The sequence below is a fragment of the Melopsittacus undulatus genome, chromosome 7 (genome assembly GCF_012275295.1).
Source record: "Melopsittacus undulatus isolate bMelUnd1 chromosome 7, bMelUnd1.mat.Z, whole genome shotgun sequence".
Classification (NCBI taxonomy): Eukaryota; Metazoa; Chordata; class Aves; order Psittaciformes; family Psittaculidae; genus Melopsittacus; species Melopsittacus undulatus.
In genome coordinates this window covers 23,952,183-23,965,633 of record NC_047533.1, presented here as the reverse complement: position 1 = coordinate 23,965,633, position 13,451 = coordinate 23,952,183, and the positions used below count along the sequence as shown (strand labels likewise).

At 37.3% G+C, this 13,451-nt stretch overlaps 1 protein-coding gene across 5 annotated transcripts in view; it reads right to left on the bottom strand.

The window, feature by feature from the left end:
- FAM114A1 (family with sequence similarity 114 member A1) overlaps positions 1 to 13,451 on the bottom strand; it is a 37,032-nt gene that overhangs the window by 19,258 nt on the left and 4,323 nt on the right. For 4 of the 5 annotated variants that reach the window (XM_031048922.2, XM_013129072.3, XM_031048923.2 and 1 more), the window contains 5 exons: positions 12,502 to 12,589; positions 4,791 to 4,904; positions 4,526 to 4,629; positions 2,645 to 2,779; positions 786 to 938 (listed from right to left, as the gene is read on the bottom strand). In XM_031048922.2, the coding sequence (XP_030904782.1) occupies positions 786 to 938; positions 2,645 to 2,779; positions 4,526 to 4,629; positions 4,791 to 4,904; positions 12,502 to 12,589 (594 nt within the window). Of the gene's footprint in view, positions 1 to 785; positions 939 to 2,644; positions 2,780 to 4,525; positions 4,630 to 4,790; positions 4,905 to 12,501; positions 12,590 to 13,451 lie in introns of those variants that run through there. The other variant, XM_031048924.2, reaches the window with a different exon arrangement.

The window sequence follows — 13,451 nt, the reverse complement described above, 5'->3', positions numbered from 1 at the left end:
TTTGGGTTTGTTTCAAGGTTTTTGTTTTTAGATCTTGCTTTCCAGATGTGCAGAATGGCTCATGAGACTGAAGAAAGATATAATTTTCTTACGTTAACTTCTTACTGCTCCTTCATGTATACAGCTCATATGCTCAGAGTTAAATGCAAGGTAAAGCTAGAAGACCTGATTCAGACTGTGAAGGACTTTTTGGTCCCTCCCTATAACATTACCCATTTCATAGGATTCATTGGGAACTTTTTTAAATGGAAACTTTTAAAATAAAAGCTTAAAAACATTTTTAAATCCCTGCTATTAGAAACACATAGGACATTAGCAGTGCCTTCAGTCCCTTGCACTCCTCCTGTGGTTTTTGGGCTGTCAGTATAGGTCTCAAGCTTATAGTACTTTGTGCATGTGTGTATGATTTTTAGAATATTTATTAGGGAATTGGACTTGTGTAGTAGGTCTGCAATTTCTGCCTGATACAAAACCAAATGACTTCAACCTCCTTGCAAATTCTGAAAACATCTGCATAATGTCACAAGCTGATAAATACACACTAAATATGAACCTAACAAAAATAACCTTAAGTTAGGAAGCTGTTTGAGTTAATCTTGGAGTTAAACTTTAGATGTATTTAGACTGATTTCCTGAAGCCAAGGACTGGCCCATGGAACCAATCCAATTTTCTTTGGAGTTGATGGAAAACTTACTGTTCATTTCACATGCAGCTGCAGAGTAAAACTAATGTAAAGATCTATTATTTTCCAACCATTTTGATTTATGCTGTTTGCATACTGTACCTGAACTTCACTTTCATTTGACAGGATTTCCAGAGCTTCAAGATGAGACAAACCTTGGAATTCATCAAAGAGTAGTCCATAATGGGCTGTTCTTTCAACTGTAACTTGCTGGGCCCTCCTCTGTTTCTCTTTTTCTTTAGCTTCGCGCAACAGCTGCAAAAATACACATCATTTCTGTTGTTTTATGGGTAGTGCTGTAGGTATGACAGGTTTTATTACTTTCTGGGTTTGCATGTCTAGGAAATAATAAAATTTGGGACTACATCACATGTGCAGAGGTGAAATTTTAGAGCTGAAATATCTAACTTCTTTTTTGATGAACCTCTCTAATAAAATATTTCAGTCGTATTCTAAGTGTGTTTTTCCCAGTGGTAATTGCTAATCATCAAATAATCTTGCTTATGTGCTCAAAAGCAACATCAGCTACAAATACATATAATGAATTTTGCCACCAATTACAACAAAAGAAAAATAAGAAGGACAATTCCATACACAGCCTTAAAGAGCCATGTAGTCCACAGGCCACAAAATGGGAAGTATATTATTTTTAGGACCTACTTGCATAAATAATGCACCTACATAAATATTTCCTATAAAATATTTTTAGCAGATACTAAAGTCAGTTTTATGTGACAGCAGGACTGACAAAAGAGATTGGCCTAGGAAGGTACGACTTTTACCAAAGGGATGTTTTAGAGTGGTCTTCTTACACACTGCTATTAGTGTATAGGAAGGATAGACTACTGTACAGAATAGGATCTCCTATTCCTTCCTTCTAGTCCCAGTAAGAAATGGCCTCTTGTATGAATTTGCTACAGTAAAGCTGGTAAATACATCTGAACTGTATCTTAACTCACATGTAAGCCTCTGAATGCAGGTAAACTCTTTCCACTTACACTAGTCCACAATTCAGAATTTCTAAGATGTTGTCTTCAGTTATTAATTTGTTACAAAAGATGTATGATGGCAAATTTTTCAGTCTCCACTTTCAAAAGATCACTCACAAAGTTTTATGTACAAATCAGTCAGAATGAAGCACTGTGTTATGCTACCCATGAGAACTGATTCATGTCACTTTCTGTCTCAGATTTTATGTGTGAGTTCATGCACATTGTTTAAGAAGGCATCCTTAAAAGCTCTTTTTAACCCTGTAGGTCTTAACAGAAGTTAATTACTTTTGGCCTACTACAATAGTATCACTCCGTTCACACTCAGAATGATAAACACTAAAGATGAAACATCTCATTAAAAGAAAAATATCCTACTCCTCCCTATAAGGAAGTAAACATGTAGTAAAATTACAGGTTTTTTTCAATGTCTATTGATTTCCACAGCCTCTGTCCTCTCAGTGTCTGGAGAGCTAAAATAATTTTGTATTCTGTTTTTATTATGTCCTTGAACTTTCAAACATATGAGTCACAACTGTGTAAGGGTACTATTAGTTTAGATGAACATTAAGATATAACTTTTCACAGCTTTAATTTATAATGAAACATATGTCATATTCCAGTATTACTCATTTCCAAGGACAGTACTATACTGCTGTTTATGCTGGAAGGTATCTGTCTAGAGCTGATACAAGAACATGAACAATTTGTTTCTGTCTTCAGAGTGTAATGATTTATCACCACATATACTATCTTATTAAAATCTGCTATTGCACATGTGATTATGCAGAAATCACAATTTTACATTATCTTTTGTGATTCTGTGAAGAAAACTAAAGTGAAGCAAATATAAAGCATAATACTTATTTCCATAAGCTTAGCCAGTATCTGCTGCAATAAATAAAGTCTCTCCCTGAGGCATCTAAAATTACGGAAGAAGAATTGACAGAGCTGCATTTAAATACATCCAACCTGAGAGAGAGAAACTGTTCTTGCCATCAGTGTTTTGGTTCTCTTAAATCCAGGATCACTTTCTGCAAGGACATTCATTGTTGTCTTCCCAATGAATTCCAAAGCATCTAAGCCTCCAGATAAAACACTTTTCCCCTGTACAAAATAACACAATGTGGTTATTTTCTTTCCACTTTATGCTAATATGAACTGTAAGAGCATTGTTTTTGCCAACACTGTTTTTGAACATTCAGGTCCCTGGATTTTCTATGCTTTAACTTACAATAGGATCAACACATTTATTAAATTATGGGTTTTTTTTTTTGTTCTGAATACATTTTCAATAAATGAACTATGCAAATATTTCTGGTTAATTGAAAGACTCATATTGGACAAAATGTAACACCTGTTGCCAATAAAACAATAATGAATAATACTACCTTAATTTTTATCTGAAGTGGCATCTAGTCCTTGTGAACATATTTTACATATGAATAATATGGAGCCAGAGTCTATCAGGAACAGGATGATCCTGCCATACCTAACTGCTTTCTAAGATTTTGCCATTCATAATGACTCTGCAGCTGTCTATTGAAATACAGTCATTTTTTCTGTGTGTTCATATGAGCATTAGCCCTCACTCACAATCCTTCATGTACATTGAAGAATTTTCACTGGCCAAAGATTTCAACCTCAGTCTGATTATGCATCTGTCAGATGCTCATGATATATTACGGAAAACCCTACCAAAGTCTCAAATGGCATTACAGGCAACTCACTGAGACTTTAAGTTATTCTTTTTGTTTTGTGACATTCATCACTGTGGTACAGGAACCTCTCTAAGAGGCTACCGCACAACAGCACATTTCTCTTATTTGCCAATCTTGTACAATGCTCAGGTAATCTTACTGGTGTTCAGCCCTCACAAGCCCTACAAGGCTCCAGACTATGTAGCAACAGTCCTTGGAATAATCTATAGGAATCCCCCTCTGCTCCCAAAGTCTTTGATATTAGAGTGATGAGGTACTCAGAGTGAAGTGGATATGCACTAATAAAGGAATCGCACTTTGTAAAACATGCTCAGTAGGGAGTTAGTCTTCTATGCTTTTTTAGCCAATGTTCAAAGTCTCTTAAAATTTCAAGGGAAACACCATACGGGAAAGACAAGAGGAAAACATTTGCTGTGATAATGTGTGCAAAAACGCTGGGGAAGAAAATAACACAAAAATTGATTTGGAAACAGTATGGTACAGGATTTTGCAAAAGCTGCAACACAGAAAATCAGAAAAGGATGAAGTGCAACACACAGAAAATGTATGGAGAGTGTAATAGGGAAGAACCATGGACAAAGATTTTGCCTCACTGAGTCTGCAATCAGACCACCTTCTGTGAAGACTAATATGAAATGAGACACTAGAAAGAGAGGTGAAGGTAAGGGCCAGGGACTAACAGCAGAGTTTAGTAAAAGCCTTAAAATAAGCAAATAGAGTATTTTCTTATTTGATCTGCCTTCAGAAATGATAACAGATCTCCTAGTAACTTTCTCTGGAAGGACTTAACTGTAAAAGAAAATCAGATGATGGTACCACAACTACAAAAATGATTTACAAAGGACTGGAAAAATCTGACATAGTATAGGAGAAGCCCATATTTTTCACAGAGACTTCTTCTCTACTTTCAGTAGTTACTACTTTGGTGACAAAGTAGTAACTTAATTATTCTGAATGGGGTTTTTTATTATTATTTAATACTGTTATTTTGCCATGGAAGAGACTCTAAACAGACTTACAATACAACTGCTTTTACAAAGACCTACAACTTAACCAATGTGTTGTACAGTGAAGCTGCACCTAAAAATGATGACGAATAACTAGAACAGAGAGGCCAGCTAAAATGACTCACTGTGTTCTGAACAGCATTAGTTATAGCTGACAACATGCCACGAGATCCAGATGAAGCAGAAGGAATATTCTCAGAAGAGCTTTGGTCCAGAGTATCTTCTGCTTCTAACAAAAAGGAAAAGACGAAGCATACAGCATACTTTCAACTCTACAAGTCACAAACTACAGTAAACTAGATTCTGTGGTCAAAACATTAAAATTCTGTAAATTGCACTAATCTGGCAATGTCAAAGAGTTTTGTCAAAATTTGGTGAACTTGAACTTACGTGTAACTGGTGTTTCAGCTGCAGGAGATTCTGCTGTTTCTGAAGATGCTGAACTTGTATTATGAATTCCTAGGGTAGATCCTGCTTTTTCCTTTACTGCTGTTATCCCATGACCTGCAGCAGAAGCATATTTTAGATTATATTATTTGAAAATGTTTTACTAACAGTGCCTAGTATTTTTATGCCCCATGAATGATGACAATCAGAGTAACTATTAAACTTACCACATTGCTTAATTTTTTAATAGGTTAACAATTCACTTGTTCTTCTGACTAGAAATGATAAAGTTGAAATATCCTACAGATGACACTGGATCTGAAATGCAAAATTTGTTTCAGTGGCACATGTAAGTCTAGTTCTCTGCTTTTCAAAATGCTAAATATTCTATTGCAAGCAGTTTAAACAGAAATTGATGGTCCTCCTAATGCCATAGTTTTGGCCTCATTCAGTTTTCAGAACTCTGGAACAATTAACCCACAATTAATGATCTGTGGGTGACTGCAGGACTGAGGTAAGGAATCTGTTCTTCAGTCTGCTGCATAGGTGCTATGTTAGGTAAGTGTTTTAGGAATACTGACACAGGTCCTCAAAATTATTTCAGGATTTAAGCTCCTCAGTTGCTCACTTCAAATTCTGAAGTGTCTCATCTCAAAGCTGCTACTTTAATATACTTTGTAAACTGCTGATGTCAGATGACAGAATTATTGTTCCAGTGGCAGCTGATCTCCCACAGAGATTTTACCTGACCTTTACCTAACATAGCAACTCCCTAAGTCTCTGTTCTATTAAAATGGTCTAGTATAATGTATAGAATATATATTATTAGGGTTTCTCTCTGAATAGTTTTGGCAAAATAGGATTGCTTTGCTGCTTTTCTATACAGAGTTAATTTACACTAGCAGATCCCATGGACTGGTAGTATCCCACTATAGGATAGGGTGGATTGCCTGTATCCTGTAGTTGCAAAAGGAGGCAATAGCTTCCTAACCTGCATTAGATGTAGCTGAAAAATGCTGCCCTTAAAGAAACTACCCTCAAATTGCCTCTGGGTATATCTGCAAGTATGTTCCTGATATGCTTCTCCCATTACAAATGATCCAGCTAGTACATCTTCCTTAGTTGTAAGTTTCTGCACATCAGCTGAGATGCAAGAAGTAAACAACCAACAAAGCAAGCAATATTTCTTTCCAACACAAAATGAAATGGTTTCAGCTACCCTGTGTGATTTTTTTTCTTGCTCAGTACGCTATTACTACATCACACATAAAGCTTATCACTTCTAGCAGCAGGGCAATAACTATCTGCCTAAATACTTGTAAGAAGTATTAATGACAATTTAATAACTTCAAAATAATAACTTCTTTGCTTTGTTACCTTAAGCTGAAGTGTTAACAGAGAAATTATTTCAGAAAAGGCATTAATGCAGATGCTCATGCAGATACCTAGACATCTAAGGGACAAAGTCAAGTACAGCAATTAATTAAATGTTGTCCATACTTTCCCACAATTGGGGGCACTTTCTGTTAGGAAAGTTCAAAGCATTTTTCTGAGTTATATTAACTACAGCAAAATAAACTATTATTTGCCAGTGCTCAGCAGTGTTCTAATAAACATACAAATAAACATACAAATGTACTTTCGAACATCTGATCAAAGAAAAATGCAGCAAAACTATTTGAAATGGAGTAGGAAGAAGGAAAGCTTAGGTTTATGATTATATGATTTCCAGATGGATTGCGCATCAGGTTCTCTGTGAATTCAGTAATAAATATACTGTAGTAAACATATGTGAAGCAACACTACTGAAAGATCACATACAAGAAAATTGGGGTATCTGGAGGTAAATACAAAGAACAAAGAAGATGTCCCCTAAGGAACACACAAGCAGAAACAAGTAATTTTCTGTATAACAGAAAGGGGGCCCTGATGTTTTACACTGAAACAGAAAGACTAAGCAGGTAAATGCTTTTACCTGTTTAAAGAAAATATGACCTTTGTCTACATTACCTCATGTCTTACAAAATGTAACAGTCCATCCAATTGTACAGGACATACCAGGTTATGTACCACAGCAATTTAACTCTTTGCTGAACAAATTCTGGCCTTTTGCAAAACCTGTTCCAATGCAGATACTGGAGAGCAGAGTACTACTTTATCTAAGCCCAATCTTCTGCACATTTTAATTGATTAAGTGAAAATATTAGCATGAATAGATCAAGCCATTTATTTACTCTACATATTCTTGAGACTCAAATAATTATTAATTGTGCTTTTAAACTCATGTAATAGATGCTCCATATCACATTCCTTTCCATTTCTCTTGCTCACAACTTTTTAAATGAGCAAAAGAGTTCTTTCCATTGATTTAATTTTTCTTGAGGTCTTGACTTGCTAATAAAATACTATTTTCCTGTAATTATACAAAAAAAACCCATGAACATTAAGCATAAATTTGTTTTTAACTGTGTATGAAAGTTATGGATTTTCATATTAATTTCCCTTTTTTTTTCCTGTACCTAAAAATGTTTTACTTTTTTTAATATTCTGTAATTTGATTCTCATAGTTCTGCAGACAAGCTCATACTTCCAAGAAAAGGGGGCACATGGTTGCTGTACTGATATTTACAGACTTACAATAGGTAGCATTTTCAGGGCTGTGGTTACATGCACTAGAATGATAAGAAAATACTTCAGGTCAACTAGGACCAGTTTTGCTGGAGTAAACTGGATGGCACATATGTTTGATAACAACAACAAAACTAGATGAGATCAGAAGACCACAACAGAAGCATATCAGCAGTGTTAGATACATGTACATGCACAAACACAGCAGAAGCTCATGTTGCTTTAGAAATTAAAATTATTATTTGTAATTTAAAAAGGCACAGAAATAAAAGAGGTTATGGGAGATGAGGCTACATTTTAGAGATGACAGTGCACTGGTTTTATTACACTGGGAGTGATAACACAACAGAGTTGATATTGTAGACTTAGGAACACATCCAATACCTCAATTTACTCATCTGTGGCAGCGGAGACAGAAGAGCTATGCAGTGGATATTACCTGCATACTTTTTGAAAAAAGCATGCCTTTTTCCCCATGTTGCTGCTTTTATTTTTCTTGCCTACATAATTTCTTTTCCTTCTATTGGCTGGTGATTTCAGCAGAATGATGTTGTTCACCTTGCTAGCTGGAATCTTTCACTTGAAAGGGAAGATTTTACAAGCAGTGCCTAAAAACGTGGCCTGCCTTTGAGTTTGCCTGATCTGTCCAAGGCCAGATTACAGCACTCACAAATGCTTTAGTCAGATACATCCCACTTTAGGCTCTTTTATCTTCCACCTCCCAGCTTAGTAGCTTTGAATTCCCTGCAGAGCTGAAAGAGGCCAACAAACACTTTGGAAGCAGTTCAGCACGTCTGAAATCTAAACCATTCTCAGAAGGAATCGCTGTCCCTTGTTAATCCAGTACTCCCAGGCTATTGGTGCCCTGCTTCAATGGTAGATGGAGAAGACGACTTTGAGATTTTGTCCCTGGCTACCACACAGTCTTCACAACCTGTCTTCCACCACAAGGGCACTTCTGATGAGCAAGTGATCAAACTTCAGTCAAGTAATATGAATGAAGCTTCAGCTAGTCAGAGCCAAAGATGAAGATCGAGGCCTTAAATTAGCATCTGATACTGAGAAACCAATGAACATGAAAGATGGCTGGTTGGGGGGGAATCACTCCACCATATGAAGTACACATATGTGGAAAAGCCAGCTGTGTTCTAGTTTTGTACACTAAAAAGTGGGACACCATTATGCTCACTTTGAGGCTACCTTATTGCCACACCACTCACTCCAAGGCTTTAGGAAAAAAAGACTTGTAGTTAAAGCCTTGTAGTTAAAACAAAACTAGAGACTAGATTCTGATTATTCATGTGCTATCCAGTCTGTAAATCAGGAGTAACTCCAATTCAGCTAGTAAATGAGACTAGTTTCAGATCTCCTTAATGCAATGGTAAATGTTTTAATAATAGCAATAGACGATTGTATATAATTGTACTACTGATACAAGTATACAAGCTGTTTTTAAAAGTGGAAGTGACAAGTTTTAAGTATAGAGTGAGAATATATTATTCCTCACTTTTTTATGACCTGGGGATAAAAGGTTTGCTGTTACAGCTAAGATGACCTAATGGCTTCTTGGTGCTTGTATGGGAAATTCTGCTCCTTCCATTTTCCATTTTTATACCTTCTGCTTGCCCTGGCACTTATCTCAGTGAGTTAGTTCAATGAACTGAAGATGCAGAAAATGGATTTTTCTTTCCTCTAGAGTTATTCTTATGTCAGTTTAGCTTCCTGACTAGATTACCAGGAGCTCAGAGGAGCATGAATGCTGGCACAGGAAGGAGGAAGAAATATGTCAGGAAAAGAAGTACAGGACTGCACATTTCAGTGGCTGCTACCCATTTGATTGGCTTAGCTGCAATGGTAACCCACTGTTAGAGCAGAGTTTTATAAAAATTCTTACTAAAAGACTGGATGGTCAGCAATTATATTGCTGATTTACTAAAAGATTCAGTTTAAAAGAAAGAGAGCAAAATGGCAATGGTAAGTACAAGAACTTGTGTCTCCAGATCGCAGTGATGCTGTTTCTTCCCTCATCATCCCCACAACTATTTTAGTGGATCTACTCTATTGTGGTTCCACAAGGAGGGAAACCAGACTTCTCGTACCTTTTAAAAACAAAAGAAAACTTCACCTCATTAATGAGACAGGTTCAATAACTTTCTTAGTGTGACACCTAGTGTCAGACACTAAACATGGTTCAGGCAGTGACTACTACTAATGAAAGGTATTACAGATTCTGTTGTGAAGGGGAGTATCACACCTGCCTTGTGGCTGGGATCTTGATCCAAGTAATGTCAAAATCAGTTCAAAGACAACAGATCTTTTCTTTACAATCCACAACTATCTCCAAAACAAACATTGGCTGTATGTGTAGAGTTAGCTAAAGAGAAATAAGATACAGATTATACAGAAACTACCTTATTATTAGAAACTAAAATCAGCTATGCTAAACAAAGTACAGCCATATAGTAAAAATGCTAATCTGTTTGGGAACAATAAATCAGGCTTTGAAGAATAATGAAATGACATAATGACACCTTTCATTAAAGCAACGTGGTCTAGTGAGAGGTTTCCCTGCCCATAGCAGGGGGGCTGGAACTACATGATCTTAAGGTCGTTTCCAACCCAAACCATTCTGTGATGATTCTATAAAACCAAAATCCTTGAAACAACCATTTCAGGCCAGTCTTAAACAGAAAGGAATGTAAGAAAGAATTTTTTTAGAGTAAGAATTATCACTGGAACAGCCTCCCCAGGAACATGGTAGATTCCCCACTGCTGCACATTTTCAAGATATGACTGGACAAGATGCTAGATAATCTCACCTAGGCACCCCTTTCCACAAAAGCCTGGACTAGATGATCACAGAATCAGAATGGTCAGAGTTAGAAATTACCTTAAGACCACCTAATTCCAACCCCCTGCCATGGGCAGGGACACCTCACACTAAACCATGCCACCCAAAGCTCTATCCAACATGGCCTTCAACACTGACAGGGATGGAGCACTCACAACTTCCCTGGGCAACCCATTCCAGTGCCTCACCACCCTTACAGTAAAGAACTTCCTCCTTATATCTAATCTAAACTTCCCCTGTTTAAGTTTTAACCTGTTACCCCTTGTCAATCACGTCAATGATCTTTCAAGGTCCCTTCCAACCTAGCGTGTTTTATTATACTATTTATTAAAAGCTGAATGTATTTGCTTAGGCCTTTAAGATGTTATATAGTCTACCTCAAACTGTTTCTGCTATTTAGACAGAGTACAATTTCAAAGAAAAATATAAGGAACAGTAAGTAATTGTCACACTTAACCAGACAAGCAGCTGTGTTGTACAAAGATAATGACAGAGCAACAGAAAAATCACATACTGAAGGTGTTGCTGATAAGCTTAATCCCAAGAAAGCAGCTTTATTTATACCATTTATAACACTGAAGGAATAAGCAACATTAAAATGGACTGGATTGTGGCAAACCTATTTTCTGAAGAAGAATAGGAGATGGTTGAGAATAGCAGTTGGTTGAACTGCTCAGATACTAAATAGAATAACTTGAAGGGGAATAATAAATATTTAATAATAAGAAGAAAGCTTACACAAATTCAAAATTGCTTTTTTTTTCCTCCTCTTTCTGTCTCTCAATAGGAATTATCATATTGAAGCAGATATATGGTATATGCCATTCCACACCCTGTCTCTGACAGTGACAGACAGATACTTCACAGGATCAAGCATGAATTTCCACAACAAGCAACGAGGAAATAAGCCCTCTATATCAGGAATATAAACTATTACCTGCTGGACTGATTTTTTGCAACAAATCTGAGATAATCTATGTGGTCTCTCAAGTTACCTCAGAACAGTGAATAATGTACATTTGATTTCTGCTTAATTCAAAGTCTATTTTGTTTAATAAACTCACAGAAAAAACAGAGATCCAAAATTATTAGCTAGTAATATCTGAACTCAACCCTACCCTGATCCCAGGGTCAGAAAGTCTAGGTTGTAGATTCCAGAAAACGGGAACAGAAAACTGAGGAAGTGCTGCTTCACATACATCTGAGTTTAGGTTCTTTCCCTGTTGCTCTTGGCCACTGCCAGAAGCTAGATAATGGATGGGTTTTCAGTGTGATACAGTGCAACCATTCTCATGTAAAATGAAAATTATTTTTAAATTTTCTTTCTCCTTTTCTGCATGTTTCAGGTTACCTTGCCAAGGTAACCTGACCTGTTCCGACTCTGCTCGTTAAATAATTCTAAAAATATATATACAATACAAATATTCAAAATAGTCACCATTGCACAACCTTATCAAGTCAGGCTGCCTAGACAACAAACTTTTTCACGTATTTGCACTCTGTGATGCAAATACAGTCAGATGGTACATTAACATTTGTCTCCCAAAGCTTTTCCAACACCATTTATCGTTTTCAGGCAAGCTCAGGTCATTTTGTAAGGAATGATTTCCCACTGGTAACTAGGTATTTGCATGCTTCACTTTTTGTCTGTGAGTTTCAATGTGTAATGATCAACTTCTACCAAAAGTCTTCACAAAGACATATTGAACAGACATACTATTGGAAATGAGAGTATAGGGAGAGGGAGTATAGGATCCATGTTTCAGTATGTTGTTCTATTCTCTGAAGTCTGGTGTGATGGCTTAATAGTTTCACTGGGTGTCACCAAAAGCTGGAATGATTTATGAGAGGTGAATTCATATTGTAGAGATAGAAGTCATGGTGTATAAACCACAAACAGCTACATTGTGGAGTCCGAGTTGGACTATTTTGCTTCAAAAACTATAAGCCTTTGGCTGATAGTAACTGTATCAAATTATGTATCTTTTCTGTGAAGAAGCTACAATGAGGTCATTCACTAACTTTACAAACAGCCCTAGTAACTTTTCTGTAATCTGACATCAAGAAATGTTTATGATGTTGACAGTTTAGGAAGGTCCTTCTTCCCACTAAAGAAAAAAAGAAAATAAATTATTCTTGCCAAGCATATCAGGACAAAACTGTTTACGAATCTTGCAGATACAACACATTAAGATTATTATTTATTTCCATGAACTTTATTGATTGAACACTTACCCACTGTGGCAGAAGCTGATGACAGGAGAGTCTTTCCCCAGGTACCCCAGGCTCCCCATCTACTTGCTTTAGATGAAGAGTCTGTGGCCTAAAAGAACAAAAATATTACTCCACTGTCTAAAGCTCATGCTTCCCAAAGACAGGAGAAAACACAAATAACCTGCAAGGTAACAAAGTCCAGCTACCTGGACTTGTGCAAAGCATTCAACACTGTCCCACATGACATCCTTGTCTCTAAATTGGAGTGTCATCAATTTGATAGGTGGACCACTCAGTGGATAAAAAACTGGCTGGATGGTCGCACTCAAAGAGTTGTGGTCAATGGTTCAATGTCCGGCTGGAGACCAGTAACGAGTGGTGTCCCTCAGGGATCGGTATTGGGACCGGTCCTGTTCAACATCTTTGTCGCTGACATGGACAGTGGGATTGAGTGTGCCCTCAGCAAGTTTGCCGATGACACCAAGCTGTGTGGTTTGGTTGATACACTGGAGGGAAGGAATGCCATTCAGAGGGACCTTGACACACTTGTGAGGTGGGCTGATGCCAACCTCATGAAGTTTAATCATGCCAAGTGCAAGGTCCTACACCTGGGTCAGAGCAATCCCAGGCACAGCTACAGGTTGGGCAAAAAGGAAATTCATGGTAGTCCTGAGGAGAAGGACTTGGGGGTGTTGGTTAATGAGAAAATGAACATGAGCCAGCAGTGTGCACTCACAGCCCAGAAAGCCAACCGTATCCTGGGCTGCATCAAGAGGAGCGTGACCAGCAGGTCGAAGGAGGTGATCCTGCCCCTCTACTCCGCTCTCGTGAGACCTCACTTGGAGTATTGTGTGCAGTTCTGGTGTCCTCAACATAAAAAGGACATGGAACTGTCAGAACAAGTCCAGAGGAGGGCCACGAGTATGATGAGGAGACTGGAGCACCTCCCACATGAAGACAGGCTGAGAAAG